The sequence below is a fragment of the Ranitomeya imitator genome, chromosome 3 (genome assembly GCF_032444005.1).
Source record: "Ranitomeya imitator isolate aRanImi1 chromosome 3, aRanImi1.pri, whole genome shotgun sequence".
Taxonomy (NCBI): domain Eukaryota; kingdom Metazoa; phylum Chordata; class Amphibia; order Anura; family Dendrobatidae; genus Ranitomeya; species Ranitomeya imitator.
In genome coordinates, this window is record NC_091284.1 from 311,491,755 (window position 1) to 311,517,317 (window position 25,563).

Here is a 25,563-nt window from a genome sequence, read left to right on the forward strand (position 1 = left end):
CTTTTTTCACACTTTTAAGTGACTTAAATAGTTCTGTTAAAAGACTTGAATCTGCGATCATCCGTTCTCCTGTGTTATGCATAGCAGGGCTTTCAGAAGAAATCATGATCGCCTATGAAACCCGGCCACAAGCCAGCGTTCACAGAAGATTCACAATGACCTGCATGGCGGTCTTCTACAGATCAACGCTCACGTGATGAGCAGCATTTGTGAGGCGCTTCTGGCTGGTGCATGCTAAATCCTGTTTTCAGTGATTGATAGCGGAATTTACCAGGTTTAATATCCGCTGGTGCTCCACCTGTGGCTGTTAAAGGCACTTGATGGCTAATATCAGTCGTCAAGTTCGCGGAACAAGCCTGCATCAAAGACAATGTCAAAACCTTTTACATATACGTCAATGGTCGTGAAAGGGTTGAAGGCTGCAGGCAGTTGTGACTTCTGGGAGACTGTGAAAACGTAGCCACACATCTTGTTAAAGGGAACCTGTCACCCCTAAAATCAAAGATGAGCTAAGCCCACCAGCATCAGGGGCTTATCTACAGCATTCTGTAATGCTGTAGATAAGCCCCCGATGTATCCTGAAAGATGAGAAAAAGAGGTTAGATTATACTCATCTGGGGGGGGCGGTCCGATCGAATGGGCGTTGCAGTCCGCGGCCTCCCATCTTCTTACGATGACGTCCTCTTGTCTTCATGCTGCGGCAACGGTGCAGTCGTACTTTGCCCTGTTGAGGGCAGAGGAAAGTACTGCAGTGCGCCTGGAAAGGTCAGAGAGGCCCGGCACCTGCGCACTCAATAGGGCAGACGAAGTACGCAGGAGCCACAGCGTGAAGACAAGAAGAGGACATCATCCTATGAAGATAGGAGGCCCTGGACCAGACTGCGACGCCTATCGGATCGGACCCCCCCCTCCTCCAGGTGAGTATAATCTAACCTCTTTTTCTCATCTTTCAGGATACATCGGGGGCTTATCTACAGCATTCCTGAATGCTGTAGACAAGGCCCTGATGCTGGTGGGCTTAGCTCACCTTTGATTTTGGGGGTGATCGGTTCCTTTAAGGGCTTATAACTAGGGTTGGTTGAATAGCTCCAGATAACTACTTATCCGAATGGCTATAGTGCTTATCGAATAGCTGCATCGGGAATCCAGATACCTGGAGCCCTCCTGATAATCAGCTCTTCGGTGCCGCAGCTTCTGTAACAGTCACAGCACGCACATGCATGGAGAGCTGTTTTGTTTGGCTCTCAATGCATCTGTTGTGACTGTCACACAGCTGCGACACATGCAGCTGCGGACTGGAACAGCTGATTATCGGGAGCGCTCCAGGTATCTGGGTTCCTGTGGCAGCTATTTGGTAAGCGCTGTAGCTATTTGGATAAGGAGTTATCCGAAGCTGTACGCTCATCTCTACTTATAACCTAACAGAAGACTTTCCGCACAGTTATTTAGCTTTATAAAAACGATGCAGATAGAGCCAGACACTGAGCTCAGTAATTTCACTGCAGCGCTGAAAACTTGACACCAGTGCTGTGGCAGCGACAAAGATAAAGCAATGGATAAAGGGTTCTTGCTGAATTGTCAGGTAAAATTAAATGTTATTCAATTAAGGATCTTTTACATTCCAGTCTGTTGCAGATTGTAAGCATGAGTGAATCAAAGGCTAAAACTACTGCAAAAGGGGCTTCTGCAGAGCAGACTGAGAAACGAGGTAGAGGTCGTCCTCGAAAAAAGCCACAGGTAAGTGCTACAGTGCAAGCTTTTATGTCTTCTTCCTCTGTCTAAAATAAAGGGGGGGAACTGAACCACTTGTGACTGCAGACTTATGAATGCCCACTGCACACACACACTGTGCGCTGAAGGGGTTCACCAGTTTCTCAGACGAAACCAGAGTGTGCGTGCGTTTTACATACTCGCTGTCAGAGCCCGTCCATTGGTGGCAGCCTCACTCCATATACTTGTATGGAGCAAGGGCTCCCGCACTGGAAGAGCTCTGACCAGGACTACGCATAACTCGTACGTACCCTCTGGTCCCAGCTCAGTAACCGGCTAAACCTGCAGCACGCATCGCATGCCCTGTGGGGGGATTCCTAAATTTGCAGCCACACAGAGTGACTGCAGACTTATTGATTTGGACCAGATAACCCCTTTAACACGAAGCCTCTTTTTACCCCTATGCTACCAGGATACAACTGCAAAATATACGTGATACCCTTTGACAGCAGGTTACACTATTTCGTGTTGAGTCACTTAGAGCAGAGGTCCCCAACTCCAGTCCTCAAGGCCCACCAACAGGTCATGTTTTCAGGATTTCCTTAGTCTTGCCCAGGTAATAATTGCATCACCTGTGCAATGCAAAGGAAATCCTGAAAACATGACCTGTTGGTGGGCCTTGAGGACTGGAGTTGGGGACCTCTGCCTTAGAGAATTCAGGCTATTGGGGCTCATTCCCATCAGCGTTAATACAATCGATTCAGTGCTGTTCCTGAAAAGTCAGGCGTGTAATTCGATTTCTCACTTGGCATCTGTATGACACTCGCATGCAATGCAATTTTTAATTTCAACTTTACATACAGTAATTCTATTATTTAAAGATTTTCATAATACATATTTTTCGATAGAGGGAGATGAGTGACATATATAATTAGTACAGTGTGTAACTTAGTGTACATATACTTAATAAATCAATACATTACAGAAAAAAATGGCATGGGAGCACCAGAAATTTTAACCAGCAGATGTAAAGCTGACAATTGTGACTGATGTTTCTAGCGTGGGAAGGGGTTAATTCACATGGAGCTTCCAGGCTATTACTATCACCTCACAATTGTATACTTCGCTTTTACTGGTTATTTAAAATGGGGACCTCGAAAAAAGATGAGGTCTCCTATAATTAATAACCAGCAAAGGCTAGCCAGACAATAGGTGCAAATAATAATAGGCTAGGAAATGGCCATGCATATTGGCCCCCTCCCAAACTAAAAACATCAGCTCTCAGCTGCCCCAGAAATGGCACATCATAAGATGCACCAATTTTGAAGCTTAGCCTCTGCTCTTCCCATGTGCTGTGGCAAGTGGGGTAATAGTATTGGGAATTCGTGAGCTTTTTATTTTCAGCTGACATCAAGCCCTGTTCTCCAGTACGGTGATGGTGGGGGATACCAGAATTTGGACACTCTCTTTATCACATTTTGTTTAATTTTTTTTTTTTCCTACATAGATGAGAGGGGTTTCCACACAAACTACAATTAAAGTGGCACACTGGTGAAAGAAAAAAAATGTTGTACTGTTCCTGCACTCATGCACTATACAGATAAGGTGCCCAGTGCAGTTCTGTTACCTTTTAAAACACTTGCACTTAAGTGTGACAGCAGCTGCTCCTCACTCATACTGCTGTGTGACAATGTGCCTGAAGGGAAACTCCCTACTGTTACTATTTATTTTCCAGACCCTATGGGCACTGTCTCCATTGGGGCTAAGACATAAAATCCCTATCAGTATAGCTTTTGGAATGTGGGAGGGAACTGGAGAAAACCCACACAAACACTGGGAGAACATACAAACTCTTTGCAGAGAATGGGGCGTGGCCTCCTAGGTTGCTCCCTGATATCTATCTCGGATAATGGGGGCTTGGCCTGCTGCAGGCTGTTTTTAGCTGCACCATGTCATCTCGAGGAGGATCCTGCATTATTATTAAAATGCAAGAATTTGTGAATGGCCTTAAAGCGTTTCCAGGTCCTAGCCGTGCTGAACACTGGAGTGTTATATAAAACATCAATACTCCTAATATTGCCGAAGTTCTGGTTTCTTCCCTATCCCCATGTGATGAAGAAGGATAAAGCCCCAAAACTTCAATTAACAGGACCTCCATAGACTGAGTAGAAATGATGGAAGTGGGATTTCGGACTAAAAATTAGGCGTACAAATTTGACAGGCCGCAATGAGGTTTACAAAATTTTCAGGGGGAGATTTTGAAAGTCAATTTCTGTGATGCTGGTAGTTACAAATTGAATTTCTGGTTGGGCCACAAAATCGGGAACCTGTGGCTCATGATTTTTGTGTGCCGATCAGGGATGTGCGTCACTTGCTTGATGGCTGCAGGACCCATGCACGGAGATGATGGGAAAGAAGAAAAAGCTGCCAAATATCGAGCTATCAAGTACTGATCAGTGCTTGGAGGCAGAAGGTGGGTTGTGGAAAGGGAGGAGAGGGTGATTTAGAAATGTGCACACATTGCGGATTGGGGTGCAGAATTAGACATCTGCACAAAATCCGCATCTCCTGGCAGAAAACGCAGATGCAGATTTGACATGTTTTTGATGCGGATTTCATGCTTTTTTTTTTTTTTTTTTTTTAACCCTGCAGATTTCTATATTGGAAGGGTGCAGAAACGCTGCCTTTTTCATGCGGAATTTTCCGCATCATTAGCACAGCATTTATTTTTTCCTATTGATTTACATTGTACTGTAAATCACTTTGCAGAGCTGCAGCGTTTCTGCGCGGATAAAACGCTGTGGATCCGCACTAAATCTGCATCGTGTGAACATAGCCTAAGAGTGGAATAGAAAAAAAGCAGAGACTCAGACAGGAGCGTCTTGTAGTATTCAATCAGCAGCAATTGCAGAAGTGGTGGCACAGGCTAAAAGTCTGTGCCACCACAAGACCCAGTAAATCCGCAGCAGAACGACATTGACCATTCTGCACACGTCTCCAAGCTCGAATGAGGCAGAGCACTTATGGAGTTCAAACTCCGTTCCTCCTTGCTGATTGTTGCGGTTGAATGTCATTGTCCGATCGCTCCAATCAGTGCTGGGGCTGTAGACGCTGCTGTTCCATAGCACCAACCCATGATTGGTGCTGTTATAGCACCGATCATCGTTAGACTTCAACATTTCAGGTAATTTCACTTACCTAAACATTGAAATCGTTGGCTATTCAATTTTGAACAGCTAATCATAGTGATTTTGAGGGGGGTCCCCTTTCCCTTGGTGACGAGTCCTTGTGCCCTCCTGTCAAACAGTAGGCACCTTCATGCACCGTACTTGCAGATAATGGTTGCTTTACCGTTATACCCTTACCCATACGTCAATGTCTAGAACCACTTCCCAACAAAGGTTGCGAAGGGGTTAAAGTTTGTTCACACAGCATTTTAGCTGCTTTTTTGTGTGGAATAACCACTGCATTTTTTCCAGTAACTGCAAAATTATTTTTAGAAACTCATTCAAACGGTGTGGTTTTGAGCTGCAGTGTTTTTCAAACTGCAGCATGTCCAGTCTTTGAGCATTTTAGCTGTTTTAGGCTATGTTCACACATTGCGGTTTTTACCGCGATTTTGCAGCTGTGGGTCCGCAGCAGTTTCCATAGCGTTTACAGTAACATGTAAACCCTATGGAAACCGCAAACCGCTGTGCACATGCTGCGGGAAAAACCGTGCGGGAACGCAGCGGTTTACAACCCGCAGCATGTCACTTCTTTGTGCAGAATCGCAGCGATTCTGCACCCATAGAAATGCATTGATCCGCTTACTTCCCGCATGGGGCTGTGCCCACCATGCGGGAAGTAAGCGGATAATGTGCGGGTGGTACCCGGGGTGGAGGAGAGGAGACTCTCCTCCAGGCCCCGGGAACCATATTTGTGAAAAAAAAAAAAGAATTAAAATAAAAAATCATGATATACTTACCCTCTGAAGTCTCAGCGCTGCACGCGGCCGTCCAGTCTCAGGTTTGCTATGCGACCAGGACCTTCGGTGACGTCGCAGTCACATGACCGTGACGTCACGAAGGTCCTGGTCGCACAGCATCTTTGGAACCGGACCGCCGCCTGCAGCGCCGAGGAGATCGGGACGTCAGAGGGTGAGTATATAATTATTTTTAACATTACTATTGATGCTGCATATTGCTGCATATGCAGCATCAATAGTAGAAGTAAAATCCCGCAGCGGAACCCGCAGGACAAACCGTGATAAATCTGCAGGGATAACCGCAGCGGGTTTGCCCTGCAGATTTATCAAATCCGCTGCGGGAGAACCTGCAGGGACAGGACGCTATGTGTGAACATAGCCTTACCCTGACAGTTTTCCTGACAATACTTAACATTTTTCATACAAAAGGAATATACCTTTTATTTTTAGTGAATGTTCTCTTCCGAAAGACTTTAGTAGTAGTCTTTCACTGATATAATGTACTGGTGTAAACAGGCTTTGCTCTATTTGCCATTATATTATAGACAAAAGTGAAGTCTGTTTCTCCCCACAGCCCACCCCCTCATGAAGGTGCAAAACAATTCATCATACCTATTCTATTTTTGTATGTGCTGAATATAAATGGTTCCTCTTTTAGGGCATAAATGAATTCCCCATGGGGTTGAATCTATAAAGAGAAATGAGAACAGATGAAGTGATGCCTATTGGCATCCATCTGTATCCAGCACAGACATTTGCAGTGGTCAGTTTGCTTATTTATTATGCTTTGCTTATATAGCGCTGTAATAGTTCGCAGTGCTTTACATACGTTAACGCTGTCCCCAATGGGGCTCAAAATCTAGATTCCTTATCAGTATGTCTCTGGAATGTGGAAGGAAACCGGAGTAAACCCACACAAATTGAGAACATGGTCTCCTTGCAAATGTCCTTCGTGGAATTTGAACCCAGGACCCCCAGCGCTGCAAGGCTGCAGTGCTAACCACTGAGCCACCATGCTTGCTTAAGCAGTGTGTCAGGGTATGTACACACGTATTCCTGAGGTCTGTGGATTTTTCCGCAGCGGATTTGGGAAAACCGCAGGTAAAAGGCACTGCCTTTTACCTGCGGAATTATCGCGGTTTTTGTGCGGATTCCACTGCGGTTTTACACCTGTGGTTTTCTATTATGGAGCAGGTGTAAAACCGCTGCGGATTCCGCACAAAGAATTGAGATGCTGTGTAATGTAAACCGCTGCGTTTCCGCGCGTTTTTTTCTGCAGCATGTTCACTGCTGATTGCGTTTCCCATCGTGTGAACATAGCTTCAATGTTGCAATTAAACATGGGCCACAGTGTGACATCTCAGTGCCTGACCAGATCGTGGACTGTTGGATCCTGGTGAGTGCCTGAAGTTTTGCTTCATTTGACTTGTATGGGTGAAAAAAAAAAATCGCAGCAGTATTTAAACAAAATGAAGTTATGATGATAGATGTGGGAACTTAAAGAGAACCTGTCAATACTGATTAAAATGATACCTTGGCTGATGAAATCCATCTTGTGGTTGTTCTTTAACTTTGCAACATGCGCAGTATTAGTACTGCGCATGTTGTCTCCCCTTTGATGTGGGCTCCGGAGCTGAGCCCACATCCAAGCCGTGATATCAGCTGTTTTGTACAGCTGACATGTGCCCGCAATAGCGGCGGGTGGAATCTCGATCCACCCGCCACTATTAAGTAGTTACATGCCGCTGTCAAACTCTTGACAGCGGCATTTAACAAACTCTTCCGGCCATCAGGCCAGAAAAGCGTGCACCAGAGGTCCCCTGAAGACCTCTATGGTTGTTGTTGCCAGATTGCTGTGAGCGCCACCCTGTGCTCAGCGCTCATAGCAATGTAGTAATTCAGCTACATAGGAGCGATCTGAGCTTCGCTCCTATGTGGCAGAACCAATCAGGCTGCCAGCATTTAGCCTCCCTTGGAGACTATTGAAGCATGGCAAAAGTGTAAAAAAAAAATTTGGTATCGCCGCGTTCAGAATCGCCCGATCTATCAATAAAAAAAATGAATTAACCTGATCGCTAAACGGCATAGCAAGGAAAAAAAATCAAAACGCCAGAATTACGTTTTTTTTGGTCGCCGCGACATTGCATTGAAATGCAGTAACAGGCGATCAAAAACGTATTTGCACCAAAATGGTATCATTAAACGTCAGCTCGGCATGCAAAAAAATAAGTCCTCAACCAACCTGAGATCCCAAAAAATAAAGACTCTACTGGTCTCGGAAAATTGTGCAATTTTTTTTTTAACCCCTTCACCCCCGGAGCTTTTTCCGCTTTATCATTTTCGTTTTTTGCTCCCCGCCTTCCCAGAGTCATAACTTTTTTATTTTTCCGTCAATATGGCCATGTGAGGGCTTATTTTTTGCGGGACGAGATGTACTTTTGAAAGATACCATTGGTTTTACCATGCCATGTAACAGAAAACGGGATAAAAATTCCAAGTGTGGTGAAATTACAAAAAAAGTGCAATCTCACACTTGTTTCTTGTTTGGCTTTTTTGCTAGGTTCACCAAATGCTAAAACTATCCTGCCATTATGATTCTCCAGGTCATTACGAGTTCATAGACACCTAACATGTCTAGGTTATTTTTTATCTAAGTGGTGAAAAAAAATTCCAAAGTTTCCTAAAAAAAACAAAAATTGCGCGATTTTCCGATACCCGTAGCGTCTCTAATTTTTGTGATCTGGGGTCAGGTGAGGGCTTATTTTTTGCGTGCCGAGCTGGCGTTTTTAAAGATGCCATTTTAGTGTAGATACGTTCTTTTGATCGCCCGTTGTTGCATTTTAACCCTTTTCTGACATCGGACATACTATCCCGTCGAGGTGGGGTGGGCCCCTATGACCATGGACGGGATAGTACGTCCAGCGCGATCTGCGGCGCTCACGGGGGGAGCGCCGCCGATCGCGGCCGGGTGTCAGCTGCCTATCGCAGCTGACATCCGGCACTATGTGCCAGGAGTGGTCACAGACCGCCCCCGGCACATTAACCCCTGGCACACCGCGATCAAAGATGATCGCGATGTGCCGGCGGTGCAGGGAAGCATCGCGCAGGGAGGGGGCTTCCTGCGGGCTTCCCTGAGCCCCCCGCAGCAACGCGATGTGATCGCGTTGCTGCGAGGGTCTTGCCTCCCTCCCTGCTTGTCCCAGGCCCGGATCCACGATGGCCGCGGATCCGAGTCCTGCAGGGAGGGAGGTGGCTTCACAGAGCCTGCTCAGAGCAGGCACTGTGAAGCAGCCTGCACTGCTATCAGATCGGTGATCTGACAGAGTGCTGTGCAAACTGTCAGATCATCGATCTGTGATGTCCCCCCCTGGGACAAAGTAAAAAAAAAATTTTCCAAATGTGTAAAAAAAATAAATAAATAAAAAAAAAATATTCCTAAATAATGAAAAAAAAAAAAAATTATTCCCATAAATACATTTCTTTATCAAAATAAAAAAAAACAATAAAAGTACACATATTTAGTATCGCCGCGTCCGTAACGGCCCGACCTATAAAACTGGCCCACTAGTTAACCCCTTCAGTAAACACCGTAAGAAAAAAAGAGGCAAAAAACAACGCTTTATCATACCGCCAAACAAAAAGTGGAATAACATGCGATCAAAAAGACAGATATAAATAACCATGGTACCGCTGAAAACGTCATCTTGTCCCGCAAAAAACGAGCTGCCATACAGCTTCATCAGCAAAATAATAAAAAAGTTATAGTCCTGAGAATAAAGCGATGCAAAAATAATTATTTTTTCTATAAAATAGTTTTTATCGTATAAAAGCGCCAAAACATAAAAAAATAATATAAATGAGGTGTCGCTGTAATCGTACTGACCCAAAGAATAAAACTGCTTTATCAATTTTACCAAACGCGGAACGGTATAAACGCCTCCCCCAAAAGAAATTCATGAATAGCTGGTTTTTGGTCATTCTGCCTCACAAAAATCGGAATAAAAAGCGATCAAAAAAATGTCACGTGCCCGAAAATGTTACCAATAAAAACGTCAACTCGTCCCGCAAAAAACAAGACCTCATATGACTCTGTGGACCAAAATATGGAAAAATTATAGCTCTCAAAATGTGGTAACGCAAAAAATATTTTTTGCAATAAAAAGCGTCTGTGTGTGACGGCTGCCAATCATAAAAACCCACTATAAAAGTAAATCAAACCCCCCTTCATCACCCCCTTAGTTAGGGAAAAATTAAAAAAATGTATTTCCATTTTCCCATCAGGGCTAGGGTTAGGGCTAGGGCTACAGTTTGGGTTGGGGCTAAAGTTAGGGTTCGGGTTGGGGCTAAAGTTACAGTTAGGGTTTAGATTACATTTACAGTTGGGAATAGGTTTGGGATTAGGGTTAGGGGTGTGTTTGGATTAGGGTTTCAGTTATAATTGTGGCGTTTCCACTGTTTAGGCACATCAGGGGCTCTCCAAACGCGACATGGCGTCCGATCTCAATTCCAGCCAATTCTGCGTTGAAAAAGTAAAACAGTGCTTCTTCCCTTCCGAGCTCTCCCGTGTGCCCAAACAGGGGTTTACCTGTTGTGAATTCTGTGGCAGAGCTCCCTCCTGTGGTCACAAGTGGTACTTCGGCTGATTCTCTCTGTGAGCTTCCGTTGGTGGAGGAAAGTGGTACTGTGGCTTCTGAGTTTCCTTCCTCAGGTGATGTGGTGAAGTCGTTAGGTGCTGCTCTATTTAACTCCACCTAGTGCTTTGATCCTGGCCTCCAGTCAATGTTCTAGTATTGGACCTGTTTCCTCCAGGATAGTTCCTTTGGCCTGCTGCTCTGCATAGCTAAGTTCCTCTTTGCTATTTGTTTGCTGTTTTTTTTTCTGTCCAGCTTGTCAATTTGTTTTTTTTTCTGCTTGCTGGAAGCTCTGGGACGCAGAGGGTGTACCTCCGTGCCGTTAGTTCGGTACGGAGGGTCTTTTTGCCCCTTTGCGTAGTTTTTGTAGGGTTTTGTGTTGACCGCAAAGTTACCTTTCCTATCCTCGCTCTGTTCAGAAAGTTGGGCCTCACTTTGCTAAATCTATTTCATCTCTACGTTTGTCTTTTCATCTTAACTCAGTCATTATATGTGGGGGCTGCCTTTTCCTTTGGGGTATTTCTCTGAGGCAAGGTAGGCTTATTTTCTATCTTCAGGCTAGCTAGTTTCTCAGGCCGTGCCGAGTTGCATAGGGAGCGTTAGGCGCAATCCACGGCTGTCTTTAGTGTGGTTGGAGAGGATTAGGGATTGCGGTCAACAGAGTTCCCACGTCTCAGAGCTCGTTCTTGTTTTTTGGGTTATTGCCAGGTCACTGTATGTGCGCTGACCTCTATGTCCATTGTGGTACTGAATTACCTTTCATAACATTTACCCCAACATATGGGGTATCAGCGTACTCAGGACAAATAGGACAACAACTTTTGGGGTCCAATTTCTCCTGTTACCCTTGGGAAAATACAAAACTGGGGGCTAAAAAATATTTTTTGTGGGGGAAAAAATTTTTTTTTTATTTTCACGGCTCTGCATTATAAACTGTAGTGTAACACTTGGGGGTTCAAAGTTCTCACAACACATCTAGATGAGTTCCTTAGGGGGTCTAGTTTCCAAAATGGTGTCACTTGTGGGAGGTTTCTACTGTTTAGGTACATTAGGGGCTCTGCAAATGCAATGTGACACCTGCAGACCATTCCATCTAAGTCCTCATTCCAAATGGAGCTCCTTCCCTTCCGAGCCCACCCATGCGCCGAAACAGTGGTTCCCCCCCACATATGGGGTATCGGCGCACTCAGGACAAATTGGACAACAAATTGTGGGGTCCAATTTCTCCTGTTACCCTCGGGAAAATACAAAACTGGGGGCTAAAAAATAATTTTTGTGGGAAAGAATTTTTGTTTTATTTTTACGGCTCTCCATTATAAACTTCTGTGAAGCCCTTGGTGGGTCAAAGCGCTCAGCAGACATCTAGATAAGTTCCTTAGGGGGTCTACTTTCTAAAATGGTGTCACTTGTGGGGGGTTTCAATGTTTAGGCACATCAGGGGCTCTCCAAACGAAACATGGCGTCCCATCTCAATTCCAGTCAATTTTGCATTGAAAAGTCAAATGGCGCTCCTTCGCTTCCGAGCTCTGCCATGCGCCCAAACAGTGGTTTACCCCCACATGTGGGGTATCTGCATACTCAGGACAAATTGTACAACAATGTTTGGGGTCCATTTTCTCCTGTTACCCTTGGTAAAATAAAACAAATTGGAGCTGAATTAAATTTTTTGTGAAAAAAGTTAAATGTTCATTTTTATTTAAACATTCAAAAAATTCCTGTGAAGCACCAGAAGGGTTAATAAACTTCTTGAATATGGTTTTGAGCACCTTGAGGGGTGTAGTTTTTAGAATGGTGTCCCACTTGGGTATTTTCTATCATATAGACCCCTCAAAATGACTTCAAATGAGATGTGGTACCTAAAAAAAAAAAAATGGTGTTGTAGAAATGAGAAATTGCTGGTCAACTTTTAACCCTTATAACTCCCTAACCCAAAAAAATTTGGTTCCAAAATTGTGCTCATGTAAAGTAGACATGTGGGAAATGTTACTTATTAAGTATTTTGTGTGACATATCTCTGTGATTTAATTGCATAAAAATTCAAAGTTGGAAAATTGCGAAATTTCCATAATTTTCGCCAAATTTCCGTTTTTTTCACAAATAAACGCAGGTACTATCAAAGAATTTTTACCATTGTCATGAAGTACAATATGTCACGAGAAAACAATGTCAGAATCACTGGGATCCGTTGAAGTGTTCCAGAGTTATAACCTCATAAAGGGACAGTGGTCAGAATTGTAAAAATTGGCCCGGTCATTAACGTGCAAACCACCCTTGGGGGTAAAGGGGTTAATGCAATGTCGCGGCGAACAAAAAAAAACCTAATTTTGGCGTTTTGATTTTTTTTTTTCTCGCTACGCCATTTAGCGGTCAGGTTAATCCTTTGTTTTTATTGATCAGGCGATTCTGAACGCGGCGATACCAAATATGTAAACAGGAACACATGGGCTACTTGCACAGTGAACAAGTCTGTATGATCATGTTCACACACCACCAAGAAACCTGAAGACACAAAAGAGAATAGTAAAACCAAAAACACTCAGTTTGAAAAAATGTTGCAGTAATCCGCAAGTGCTAGTAAAAGATGTAAAGAACAGGGTATTTGGTTGATACGTTTTTTGCAAAAAATGTATACTAAGCTGCTCTACCAATCTTCACGGTATACCCTTATCAGAGCAGTCCTAACTAATGTATGCAATCCCTATCTGATGTATTTAAAAACCTGATCCTGTTTCCATAATTGTTCTCTTGTGTCTACAAGACTGGGGAGTTCCACCACTCCTCTTGGGCTATCTGCACAAAAGCTGTTCTACCCTGTATGCACACATGGATTTTTCCTCTCTGAACCCTGTTCACACAGGTTATATACAGATGATCAGGTTTTTAAATACATCAGATAGGGATTGCATACATTAGTTAGGACTGCTCTGATAAGGGTATACCGTGAAGATTGGTAGAGCAGCTTAGTATACATTTTTTGCAAAAAACGTATCAACCAAATACCCTGTTCTTTACATCTTTTACTAGCACTTGCGGATTACTGCAACATTTTTTCAAACTGAGTGTTTTTGGTTTTACTATTCTCTTTTGTGTCTTTTCGATACCAAATATGTGTATGTTTTGATTTTTTTTTTTGTTTGTTTTATTTTGATTGGGGCGAAAGGGGGGTGATTTGAACTTTTATATATATTTTTTTTTATATTTTTAATCACTTTTTTTTTTTTTTAAATTTTGGCATGCTTCAATAGCCTCTATAGGAGGCTGGAAGCATGCATAACTCGATCGGCTCTGCTACATAGAGGTGAAGTACAGATCACCTCTATGTAGCAGAAATGCAGGGTTGCTTTGATCGCCTACCACAGGGTGGCGCTCAAAGCAATCGGCCATCAACAACCATAGAGGTCTCAAGGAGACCTCTGGTTGTTATGGCAATGCACTGCTGACCCCCGATCATGTGATGGGGGTCAGCAGTGCGAGGAGCTGCGGCCGGGAGCGCTAGTTAAATGCCGCTGTCAGCACTTGACGGTAATGGGCGCTGGCGGATCGCGATTCACGGTCTTCGGTGCTGCAGTTCTTCCACTGTTCAGCGGTCACGTGGGACCGCTCATTAGAGAAATGAATAAGCGGCTCCACCTCCCATAGGGGTGGAGCCACACATTAATTTCTCTAATCAGCGGTAACGGTGACCGCTGATAGAGGAAGAAGCTGCGGCACCGAAGACAGCAGTCCGGGAGAAGGACGCCGGGACCAGGTAAGTATCGCATATTTACCTGTCCACGTTCCGGGCGCCGCTCCATCTTCTGACTGTTCAGGTCAGAGGGCGCGATGACGCATATAGTATGCGCGGCACCCTCTGCCTGATCAGTCAGAGCGGAGAGACGCCGGGACCGGACGCTGGGAGCTGCAAGCAAGAGAGGTGAGTATGGCTTTTTTTTTATTGCAGCAGCAGCAATGGCACAGATATATGTGGAGCATCTATGGGGAAATATGAACGGTGCAGAGCACTATATGGCACAGCTATGGGGCAATAATGAACGGTGCAGAGCACTATATGGCAGAGCTATGGGGAAATATGAATGGTCCAGAGCACTATATGGCAGAGCTATGGGGCAAGAATGAACAGTGCAGAGCACTATGACACAGCTATGGGGAAATATGAACGGTGCAGAGCACTATATGGCACAGCTATGGGGCAATAATGAATATGCAGAGCACTATATGGCACAGCTACAGGGCAAGAATGATCTATTTTTATTTTTTAAATTCACCGGTAAATGCTGCATTTCCACCCTAGGCTTATACTCAAGTCAATAAGTTTTCCCAGTTTTTTGTGGCAAAATTAGGGGGGTCGGCTTATACTCGGGTCGGCTTATACTCGAGTATATACGGTAATTCACGAAGTTGGTAGGGCATTTGGAAAGCGATTGCATACGTTATACCGTCTTCTATTGGGAATTGTCTTCCAAAAGATGTATAAAAATGCGTGCATTGATCTTCCTGTAATGTACGACTTCATTGACAGTCCTTAAGTCAGCATAAGACTTTGCTCCTCTTACGTGAAGTAAAAGGAGTCTTGGGTAATACAGCTCACCATCTGTGAGGCCGGTTTCACACGTCCAGATAATTCCAGTACCGTACAAAAACGGTACTGGAGTTGTCCGTGTGCACACGCGGCACATCAGTGTGGCACACGTGTGCCGCCCGTGTGCCCACTGGGTACCACACGGAGCGTGCCGGAGACAGCGCTAAAGTTTAGCGCTGTCCCCGGCATCGTGCTGAAGCCCCATTCATATGTTCCCTGCGGTCACGTGGGGCCGCTCACTTACAGTACTGAATATGCGGCTCTGCCCCTTTGGGAGGTGGAGCCGCATATTCATGATTGTTATCGGCGGACCCACGTAACCGCATACAGGAGAAGCTGCAGCCAGAAGAGGACGCTGCGGCGAGGGATCCGGAAGCTGGGTGAGTATTTTAATCACGGGGGGGGGGGGGGGGGGGAGTTACCTGGATCTGCATTTTAAACACTAATATTAATATCCTCTCTACAGCAAACGCTGCTGGAGAGAAGATATGGATTGCGGCTTCAGCACTAGTGGGGGGGACAGCGCTTAATGTAGCGCTGTCTCCTGCACGGCACACGGACAATGTCCGTGTGCGGTACGTGTTTTACATGGACCCATTGACTTTAAAGGGTCCGTGTAATCCGTGCGCTCCCACGAACACTGACCTGTCTCCGTGTTTGGCACACGGAGACACGGTCCGCAAAAAATCAATCACATCTGAAAAGATGCATTGATTTTTGTGTCTACGTGTGTCAGTGGCTCCGGTACGTGAGGAAACTATCACCTCACGTACCGGAGCCACTGACGTGTGAAACTGGCCTGAGAGACTGTATACATTTGGTCAATTGTTTTCCCAAATTGAGCCCTTCGTTTTTTCCATCCTTCTGGTACAGCTTATCTATTCCAGAAATAGTGTTCCGGGATTTCACTGTACAAATACTGATGGGTGGAAGCGTCAACTCTGTTTAGCTCAAAATAAACCTGCAGAGTAGAGGTTTTTGAGTCCGAAATAACCATATCCACATTACCATCTTCGAAAAACACTTGCTGCATGTTTTCAAGGTGAACGGCAAGCCTTTTAATGCTATGTGAAGCATCATGCATTTTATTATTTCTGATTCTCCACTCCGCATCTTCTAGCGGCCAAAACAGCTGACTGGTTCCCTTTAACCCCTTTATCACATATCACGTACTATTCCGTCGTGGTGACCTGGGACTTAATTCCCAGTGACAGGATAGTACATCATAGGCGATCGGCCGCGCTCATGGGGGAGGCGCGGCCGATTGCCGCCGGGTGTCAGTTGATTATTAGAACTGACATCCCGCACTATGTGCCAGGAGCGGTCACAGACCGCTCCTGGCACATTAACCCCCTGCACACTGCCATCAAAGATGATCGCATCGTTTCGGCGGCTTAGGGAAGCATCGCGCAGGGAGGGGGCTCCTTGCGTGCTTCCCTGAGACCCTCGGAGCAACACGATGTGATCGCGTTTCACCACGGTCTCCTACCTCCTTCTCCCTGCAGGCCACGGATCCAAAATGGCCGCGGCGGCCTTCCGGGTCTTGCAGGGAGGCGACTTGCAAGCGCCTGCTCAGAACAGGCGTCGGAAAGCCTCCTGCAGTGCCTGTGTGATCGCTGATCTGACACAGTGCACTGCAAAGTGTCAGATCAGCGATCTGTCGAAATAATTCGAAATTCATGAATAGCTGGTTTTTGTTCATTCTACCTCACAAAAATCAGAATAAAAAGCGATCAAAAAATGTCACGTGCCCGAAAATGTTACCAATAAAAACGTCAACTCGTCCCGCAAACAACAAGACCTCACATGACTCTGTGGACCAAAATATGAAAAATGTTTAGCTCTCAAAATGTGGAGATGCAAAAACTATTTTTTGCAATAAAAAGTGTCTTAGTGTGTGACGGCTGCCAATCATAAAAATCTGCTAAAAAAACCCGCTATAAAAGTAAATCAAACCCCCCCTTCATCACCCCCTTAGTTAGGGGAAAAATAATAAAATTTTTAAAAAATGTATTTATTTCCATTTTCCCGTTAGGGTTGGGGCTGAAGTTAGGGTTTGGATTACATTTACGGTTGGGATAAGGGTTAGGGGTGTGGTTATGGTTATGGTTAGGATTAGGGTTAGGGGCGTGTTTGGATTAGGGTTTGTTAGAATTGGGGGGTATCAACTGTTTAGGCACATCAGGGGCTCTCCAAACGCGACATGGCGTCCGATCTCAATTACTGCCAATTCTGCGTTGAAAAAATAAAACAGTGCTCCTTCCCTTCCGAGCTCTCCTGTGTGCCCAAACGGGTTTACTCAAACATATGGGGTATCCGTTTACTCAGGACAAATTGCACAACAACTTTTGGGGTCCAATTTCTGTTATCCTTAAAAAAAATACAAAACCGGGGGCAACAAAAATAATTTTTGTGGAAGAAAAAATAATTTTTATTTTCAAGGCTCTGCGTTCTAAACTGTAGTGAAACACTTGGGGGTTCAAAGTTCTCACAACACATCTAGATACGTTCCTTGGGGGGGGGGGGGGTCTAGGTTCCAATATGGGGTCACTTGTAGGGGGTTTCTACTGTCTAGGTACATCAGGGGCTCTGCATATGCAATGTGACGCCTGCAGACCATTCCATCTAAGTCTGCATTCCAAATGGCGCTCCTTCCCTTCCGAGCTCTGCCATGCGCCCAAACGGTGGTTCCCCCGCACACATGGGGTATCGGTGTACTCAGGACAAATTGGACAACAACTTTTGGGGTCCAATTTCTCCTGTTACCCTTGGGAAAATACAAAACTGGGGGCTAAAATATAATTTTTGTGGGAAAAAAAAGGATTTTTTATTTTAACGGCTCTGCGTTATAAACTGTAGTGAAACACTTTGAGGTTCAAAGTTTTCACAACACATCTAGATAAGTTCTTTAGGGGGTCTAGTTTCCTAATTGGTGTCACTTGTGGGGGTTTCAATGTTTAGGTACATCAGGGGCTCTCCAAACGCGACATGGCATCCCATCTCAATTCCAGCAAATTTTGCATTGAAATGTCAAACAGTGCTCCTTCCCTTCTGAGCTGACATGCGCCCAAACAGTGGTTCCCCCCTACATATGAGGTATCGGCGTACTCTGGACAAATTGTACAACAACCTTTGGGGTCCAATTTCTCCTGTTACCCTTGGTAAAACAAAACAAATTGGAGCAGAAGTAAATTTTTTGTGTTTTTTTAAAAAAAAAGTTAATGTTCACTTTTTTTTCTTAAACATTCCAAAAATTCCTTTGAAGCACCTGAAGAGTTCGTAAGCTTCTTTAAATGTGTTTTTGATCACATTGAGGGGTGTAGTTTTTAGAATTGTCACACTTAGAAAATACCCATCATATAGACCCCTCAAAGTAACTTCAAATGAGATGTAGTCCCTAAAAAAAAAATGTTGTAAAAATGAGAAATTGCTGGCCGACTTTTAACCCTTATAACTCCCTAACAAAGAAAATTTTTGGCTCCAAAATTGTGCTGATGTAAAGTAGATGTGGGAAATGTTACTTAAGTATTTTGGGTGACATATCTCTGTGATTTAAGGGCATAAAAATAAGAAAACAATGTCCGAATCATCAGGATCCGTTGAAGCGTTCCAGAGTTATGACCTCCATAAAGGGACAGTGGTCAGAATTATAAAATTAGCATTTCAGAGATTATGTAAATCTCTGAAATGCTCAATTCACACACAACCCCCAAGGTAACAATCCATATTAGTCAGATGGGGTCATTTTGACATCACCTGGCCTATGATCTTGTGGTGGGTTATCTTTGGGAGTGCACAAAAGCAAAGTTGGTTGCAGTTTTTGCACGTTTGAAAAGACTACTCTGTTTGGCCTCTTCAGCAGTGTCAGAGTAACTCTGCTGCGTCATTATAATTAATGGATCCATTGGTGGTTTCATCTGAATCGTGTATTTCGGAGATTTGTGTAAACCCTGATGTAGGTGCTCGGCATAAAGCACAGGATAAACGTGAACTTATTCTAAATGTTCTGTACCCTAAAATGCCACCAGTAAAAGCTTTAGTTCAGCCCACAAAAAACAAGTTCCCACTCGAGTACGTCAGCTGTTGGCAGAAATATAGGGGGGGTGTCCATGTTTCTGGTAGCATAAAAGCTCTAGATAAACGTTCTTCTACCAAACGAAATCCAGCAACATCTCCTCTCCCAAATCCAGTTGTGCACCTCCCCCTCTTTTGAGCCCCATAATGTTCCTAAACTGCATTTAGCATCCACATGTTTGTCATTAAAGCAGTGAGGAGAGCCCACTTAATTTACAGATATGTGGCTCCGGAAGCACAAACTGGGCACCACCAAAGCATATTTGCAACTTTCACTCTACAATTTCCACTGCGTGTCTTTCTGGAAAACGTGCATACTCGATGGGGTGCTGCCCACCCATGGTTGTTAAAGGCACATGGTGACTGGTTAAATAGAACCTGTCAGCAGGATTTAGCCCTATATACTAAAGGCATGGGTATAATGGCACTGTGATGCTGATTAATATGATACCTGATGTGAAGGCATCCGCTCAGTAACTCTGGAATGCTCACCTTTATGAAGTTTTCAGAAAATGATGTCTTCTGTGCTTGGGGGCAGGTTCGTCTTCTCGTTCTCCACCCACCCACTAGATTATTCGGTGACCTGCCTCCTTTTTAAAATTCTGCACCTCCACCATCATTGTGTGGATGGTGCGCGCACAGTGGGAGCTGTGGAGGCATTACATTTATATTTTGGCTAAGTTAAGAGCCAAAATCTCGCTCTGCGCATGTTCCCACTTCGGCACCATTTTATTGAAGTCCTGCACGCAGGACTCCGGCTCCCACTGTTAACGGACCACACATCCCACCCCATAGCACACTGGAGCACAGAAGAGGTCATTTTCTGAACTTCATAAGGCGAGTATTCAGCAGCCACTGAGCGGATCCCTTCACATTGTGTATCATATTAATCATCATCTCAGCGCCTACTATAGTTAAAAAGGGAACCTGTCACCCAGTTTGGCCGATTTAACCCCTTAATGACGTCTTTTTACTGACCTGAGATATGAGATTAGCATCCCCATACAGGTGACAATCCAGCAGCTGTACACTATAGGTTACAATTTGCTGCATCAGCCATGATCAATGTTGGCACCGTCCATATTGCTTTAACCCCTTAAGTGCTGCTGTCCATAGTGACTATATCATATAAATGTTTAAGAGTGTAGCTTCTTCCTCTTTATCCCCATCGGAACCCTGAGATCACGAATGTGTGGTCCTAATGTTTGCCATGGCAATTAACGACCAAATAGCAGCCTTAGGCCGGCCTCACACTAGCGGACATGAGAGGTGCTGAAAATGCGGATTGCATACGGTACAATGCTTCTCTATGCCCCAGCTCCTATCAGCCGTATTTTACTGATCCAAGAGATTCAAGAGAATGCCAAGAGTGTACAAAGCAGTCATCAAAACAAAAGGTGGCTATTTTGAAGAACCTAGAAAATATGACATATTTTCAGTTGTTTCACACTTTTTTTAAGTATATAATTCCACATGTGTTAATTCATAGTTTTGATGCCTTCAGTGTGAATTTACAATTTTCATAGTCATGAAAATACGGAAAAATCTTTAAATGAGAAGGTGTGTCCAAACTTTTGGTCTGTATATATCTATATCTCATACTGCGCTAGATAGCTTAAAAGCCGGTAATTCAATTGCCGGCTTTTGCCATCTCCTTCTCAAACCCAACATGATATGAGACATGGTTTGCATACAGTAAACCATCTCGTATCCCTTTTTTGCATATTCCACACTACTAATGTTAGTAGTGTGTATGTGCAAAATTTGGGCGCTCTAGCTATTAAATTAGAGGGTTAAATCGCGGAAAAAAATTGGCGTGGGCTCCCGCGCAATTTTCTCCGCCAGAGTGGTAAAGCCAGTGACTGAGGGCAGATATTAATAGCCTTGAGAGGGTCCATGGTTATTGCCCCCCCCCTGGCTAAAAACATCTGCCCCCAGCCACCCCAGAAAAGGCACATCTGGAAGATGCGCCTATTCTGGCACTTGGACACTCTCTTCCCATTCCCATGTAGTGGTGGGATATGGGGTAATGAAGGGTTAATGTCACCTTGCTATTGTAAGGTGACATTAAGCCAAATTAATAATGGAGAGGCGTCATTTATGACACCTATCCATTAATCCAATTGTATGAAATGGTTAAAAAACACACACACACACACACACACACACACACACACACACACACACACTCTATTACAAAGTATTTTAATGAAATAAATACACAGGTTTTTGTAATATTTTATTATACTGGTAATCCACCTGAAGACCCTCGTTCTGTAAAAAGGTAAAATAAAAAAACAAAATCCCATACCTTCCGATGATCTGTCTCGTCCCACGCTGTAAATCCATCTGAATGGGTTAACTAATTTTACAAGCAGAAGCTCTGCTACTGCAGCTGTGCTCCTGCCTGTAAAACCCCGAATGAATGGAATGTAGGTCAATGACCTGTAGTTACTTTCAGTTGCGGTGATGCGCCCTCTGCTGGATGTCCTCATATGAACTCTAGCCTGGGAACTTTTCAGAATATTTTCCCACGCTCGATTTCATATGAAGACATATATATAGACAGTATATATGTTCTTACGATTATTTGAGCCCATGGATCCATTGTATGTCGGTTTTGCAAGCCTGCCATATGGATTACATACGGAGGATGCCATGCGCAAAATACGCTGACACACCCTGCCTACGGAGTACTTATGGATCACCATTTTTTTTTTTTTTAATTTTGTGGCGTATTACGGCCGTAAAATACGGACTGTATTTTAATACGCCGAGTGTGAGGCCGGCCTTAGTCTGCCGGCTACAGTGGCCTGTTCAAAAGTCAGCAACATTTAGCTGGTTAAAATACACTTTTTAATTTGGTTGTGTCACTTTGCATTAATTACTGAAAATCACCTGAAGGGTTAATAAACTATGCGACAACAAATTTTAATGTCTATTTTTAAAATGGTATCACTTTTGGGGTTTTTCCAATATATAGGACCCCTAAAGTCACTTCAAACATGGATAGATTCTCTCTCCTCCCCCCCCCCCCCCCCAAAAAAAAAAAATAGTAATTTTGTAAATTTCCTTGAAAAAATGAACAATTACAGCTACATTTTTAAACCGCCTAAAATGCTAACAAAATAAAATAACATTTTACAAATGGTGCTGATGTAAAGCAGACATGTGGGAATTATTTAATATTTTGCTATGGTATGACTATCTGAATTAAAGGGAATCTGTCACCACTTTTTTGGCATATCATTCAATTTCGTGTCAGCTCTGCATTATACAAGTACTTTTTATACGTCTTGACTCCCCACCAATGATACATAAATACCGTTCTTATTCCTCCCACTGTGTATGTAAATATGCTCGGTCCTATGGGCGGGTCTTATTGTCCATCTCCACCCCCCTCGTCTTGCTGTAGGTATTCATTTCTGTGAATATCGCAGATGGCGTAGTTACCGCGGGTGCACATTCAAATGGCCTCTTGCGCATGCGCAGTATACTTTGCCCTACTGTGGGCAAAGCATAAAATCAGTATTGCACATATGCCATGGCTTTCTATGGCCCAAAATGATACAACTATTCTCTTGGGCCATAGAATGCAATCGCGTATGCGTGAGGGACCATTTGAATGCGCACGCACGGCAACTCTACGCGAACGCAGGAATTACCCGAAAGGAATGCGTAGAGCAAGCTGGGGGGAGGGGGGAGGGGAGAAAGGAAGAGATGGACAATAAGCCCCGCCCATCGGAACGAGCATATTTACATGCACTGCGGGAGGAATAAAAACAGTATTTATGTATCATTGGTGGGGAGTCAAGGGGTTTAAAAAGTTCTTGTATAATGCAGAGCTGACACTAAATAAAATGTTTTAACATATGCCAAAAAAGTGGTGACAGATTCCCTTTAAAGGGATAATCATTAAAAGTTTGAAAATTGCTATGTTTGTTTTTTTTTTACATTTTTGTCAAACTTCTGTTTTGCGTTTATATAAAAAAATACAAACAAACAAAAAAAAAAACACCTAAATTTACCATCATAAAGTATGTGTCAAGAAAAAACAGTATCAAAATCACTGGAATTCATTGAAGAGTTCCAGAGTTATCACTTAAAGTGATACTGGTCAGATTTTTAAAATTTGCTTTGTCACTTAGGGGCTAAGATAGGGCCACCACCTTTCAGGGCTTGTCTACAGCATTTTATAATGTTGTAGATAAGGCCCCAGTCCACCTGCAAGTGAAGAAAAATACGTTATATTACACTCACCTGGGGGGTGGTCCTGTCCGATGGGTGTCACAGGTCTGGGTCCAGAGCCTCCCATCTTCTTGCGATGCCGCCCTCCTGCTTGCTTCACAGGCTCCCCAGCATCGCGCTCCTGCGCAGGCGTACTTATCATCGCAAGAATATGGGAAATCTTTCCTGTCTTGCAGGTTGGATCGGGGGCTTATCTACAGCATTATAGAATAATTATAGAATGCTGTAGATAAGCCCTGAAAGGCGGTGGCCATGTCTTATATCCATATATCTGCCAAAACGGCTGCCAGATTCCCTTTAAGCTCCTAACCATGATGAGTGCTCTCTTGCCTCTTCTAGCCCCTGTCAGACAGCACAATGGTTGACGTGTTCCTTGCATTTGACTGGGAAGTGTAATTTTGATGTTGTGCAACTTCTTCTAACGTGATATCTGAATTGTGTATTGACCCAGTGTTTACCTTACTTAGGAGCCTTCACATCAACCGACTAAAGCGTCCTCCCAATCAGAGGCAGTGATTGATTCAAAGGAAAGCAGGGTAAGATCATTTGAGGGCTTATGTTCTGAGTATACTATGTCATTATAAAATCCTCTTTGTTCAGCAGCGTAAGAATTTAATAGGGGTTAAATTATAAAGTGCTAGTAAGAAGATACAAAAAAAAATAACTACAGTTGTCTGCCTTGTGCTGCACAGCCAAATACACAAAACTACCTGCATCGGGGGTGGAGAACACTTTTTAAAGAGAATCTGTCACCAGGGACTTGTTGCACATCTGTGAGCAGCATGATGTAGGGGCAGAGACCCTGGTTCCAGCGGTGTGGGACTTGCTAGGCTGCTTGCTGTCATTTTAATACACTGTTTTTTTTTCTGCTGCAGATCTACCAGTTATCTGAATTGTGAGCTCTGTATAAGCCAACCCGCACCACTGAGAGCTTTCTGCCCATGTACTGTGTACACGGAAAGCTGCAAATCAATGGATTGGATGAGGTTATTCAGAGTTGATGAATATGCTTGACTACCTAAAGGCTTACTAGTTCTCTAGTGATAAACTACTGATTAAAACAGTGATGATAATAATAATAATTTTATTTATATAGCGCCAACACATTCCGCAGCGCTTTACAAATTATAGAGGGACTTGTACAGACAATAGACATTACAGCATAACAGAAATTACAGTTCAAAATGGATACCAAGAGGAGTGAGGGCCCTGCTCGCAAGCTTACAGACTGAGTGATTCCCTTTAATGTAGAAAAGAGTGAGATATCTTAATATATAACTTGCCTTGTAATGTCTTCACATCCTGTTCCATCCAGATGTGTCCGGATCCCAGAATTCCAAGCTGCGGAAGTTCACCGACCTCCATATTGGGACACCCAAGTGATGGGTGTCTCAATATGGAAACTGCTGGTGGTACCAGGCTCTTGCGCGTCGCACCACACACTCACGCTGTATACGCCGTACGCAGCCTCTTGTGCAGTACCTCCAGCGGAACACTGTCAAACACTCTGCCGGCAGGATCAGCCGAATGATTCACTGCTACTTTCTATATTCCAATGTGTATATTGGACTCAAAACTTGTTTGCATGTTTTTTTTCTTTCTTCTAATTTAAATGACTTTTAAGTTAATTACCCTGCTATGCCTTCCAAGTTGTGCTGATGTCTTATGTCTTATCATCCGTTGTGGTTTTTTTTTCTCTTATGTGACTATGAACGCTAATCTTTTGTCAGGATAATCTGATATTTTGAGTTTAGCACTTTAATATACAATACTTACAAAAAGTTAGGGATATTTGGCTTTTGGGTGAAATTTATGGAAAACAAAGTTCACACTACTACAGTGATTGTTTAAGTAGAAGCATGCATGCAGTGGTCATTTCTTCATTAGAAACAATGTATTGAAACAAAAGCCAACAGTGGTGGGTATACTCCAACAAAAAATGTCAATGCTTCAGTAACTTGTCATGTGGCCTTGAGTATCAATTACAGCTTGACGACCAGGGCTCGTGCTGTTCACTAGTTATTGTATGGTATCTCACTCTTGAAGGGCAGCCCTCAGGTTATTGAGGATCTGGAGTACAGAGTTACTAGCCTTTACATGGCGACTCGGCTGATCCCATTGGTTTCCTATGAGATTCGGGTCTGGAGAAAGTGCAGGCCACTCCATTTGAGGTACCCCAGTCTCCAGCATCCGTTCCTTAATGACTTTGAGCTGGAGCATTGTCGTCCATGAAGATGAAGTTAGGCCTGTGCTTGTGCACAATGACTAGATCAATGCTGTTGTTCAAGTAGTATGGGATTGTCACTACTATTCACAAAGTGAAGGTCAGTTCTGTAGTGACTAGACACTCCTGC

At 43.8% G+C, this 25,563-nt stretch overlaps 1 protein-coding gene across 1 annotated transcript in view; it reads left to right on the forward strand.

The window, feature by feature from the left end:
* The window catches only part of LOC138669825 (high mobility group protein HMG-I/HMG-Y-like), a 98,301-nt gene that overhangs the window by 27,472 nt on the left and 45,266 nt on the right, over nt 1-25,563 (forward strand). Inside the window, exons 2-3 of the mRNA XM_069756600.1 lie at nt 1,626-1,737; nt 23,677-23,745. Of these exons, the coding sequence (XP_069612701.1) occupies nt 1,645-1,737; nt 23,677-23,745 (162 nt within the window). The 5' untranslated portion in view covers nt 1,626-1,644. The remainder of the gene's footprint in view (nt 1-1,625; nt 1,738-23,676; nt 23,746-25,563) is intronic.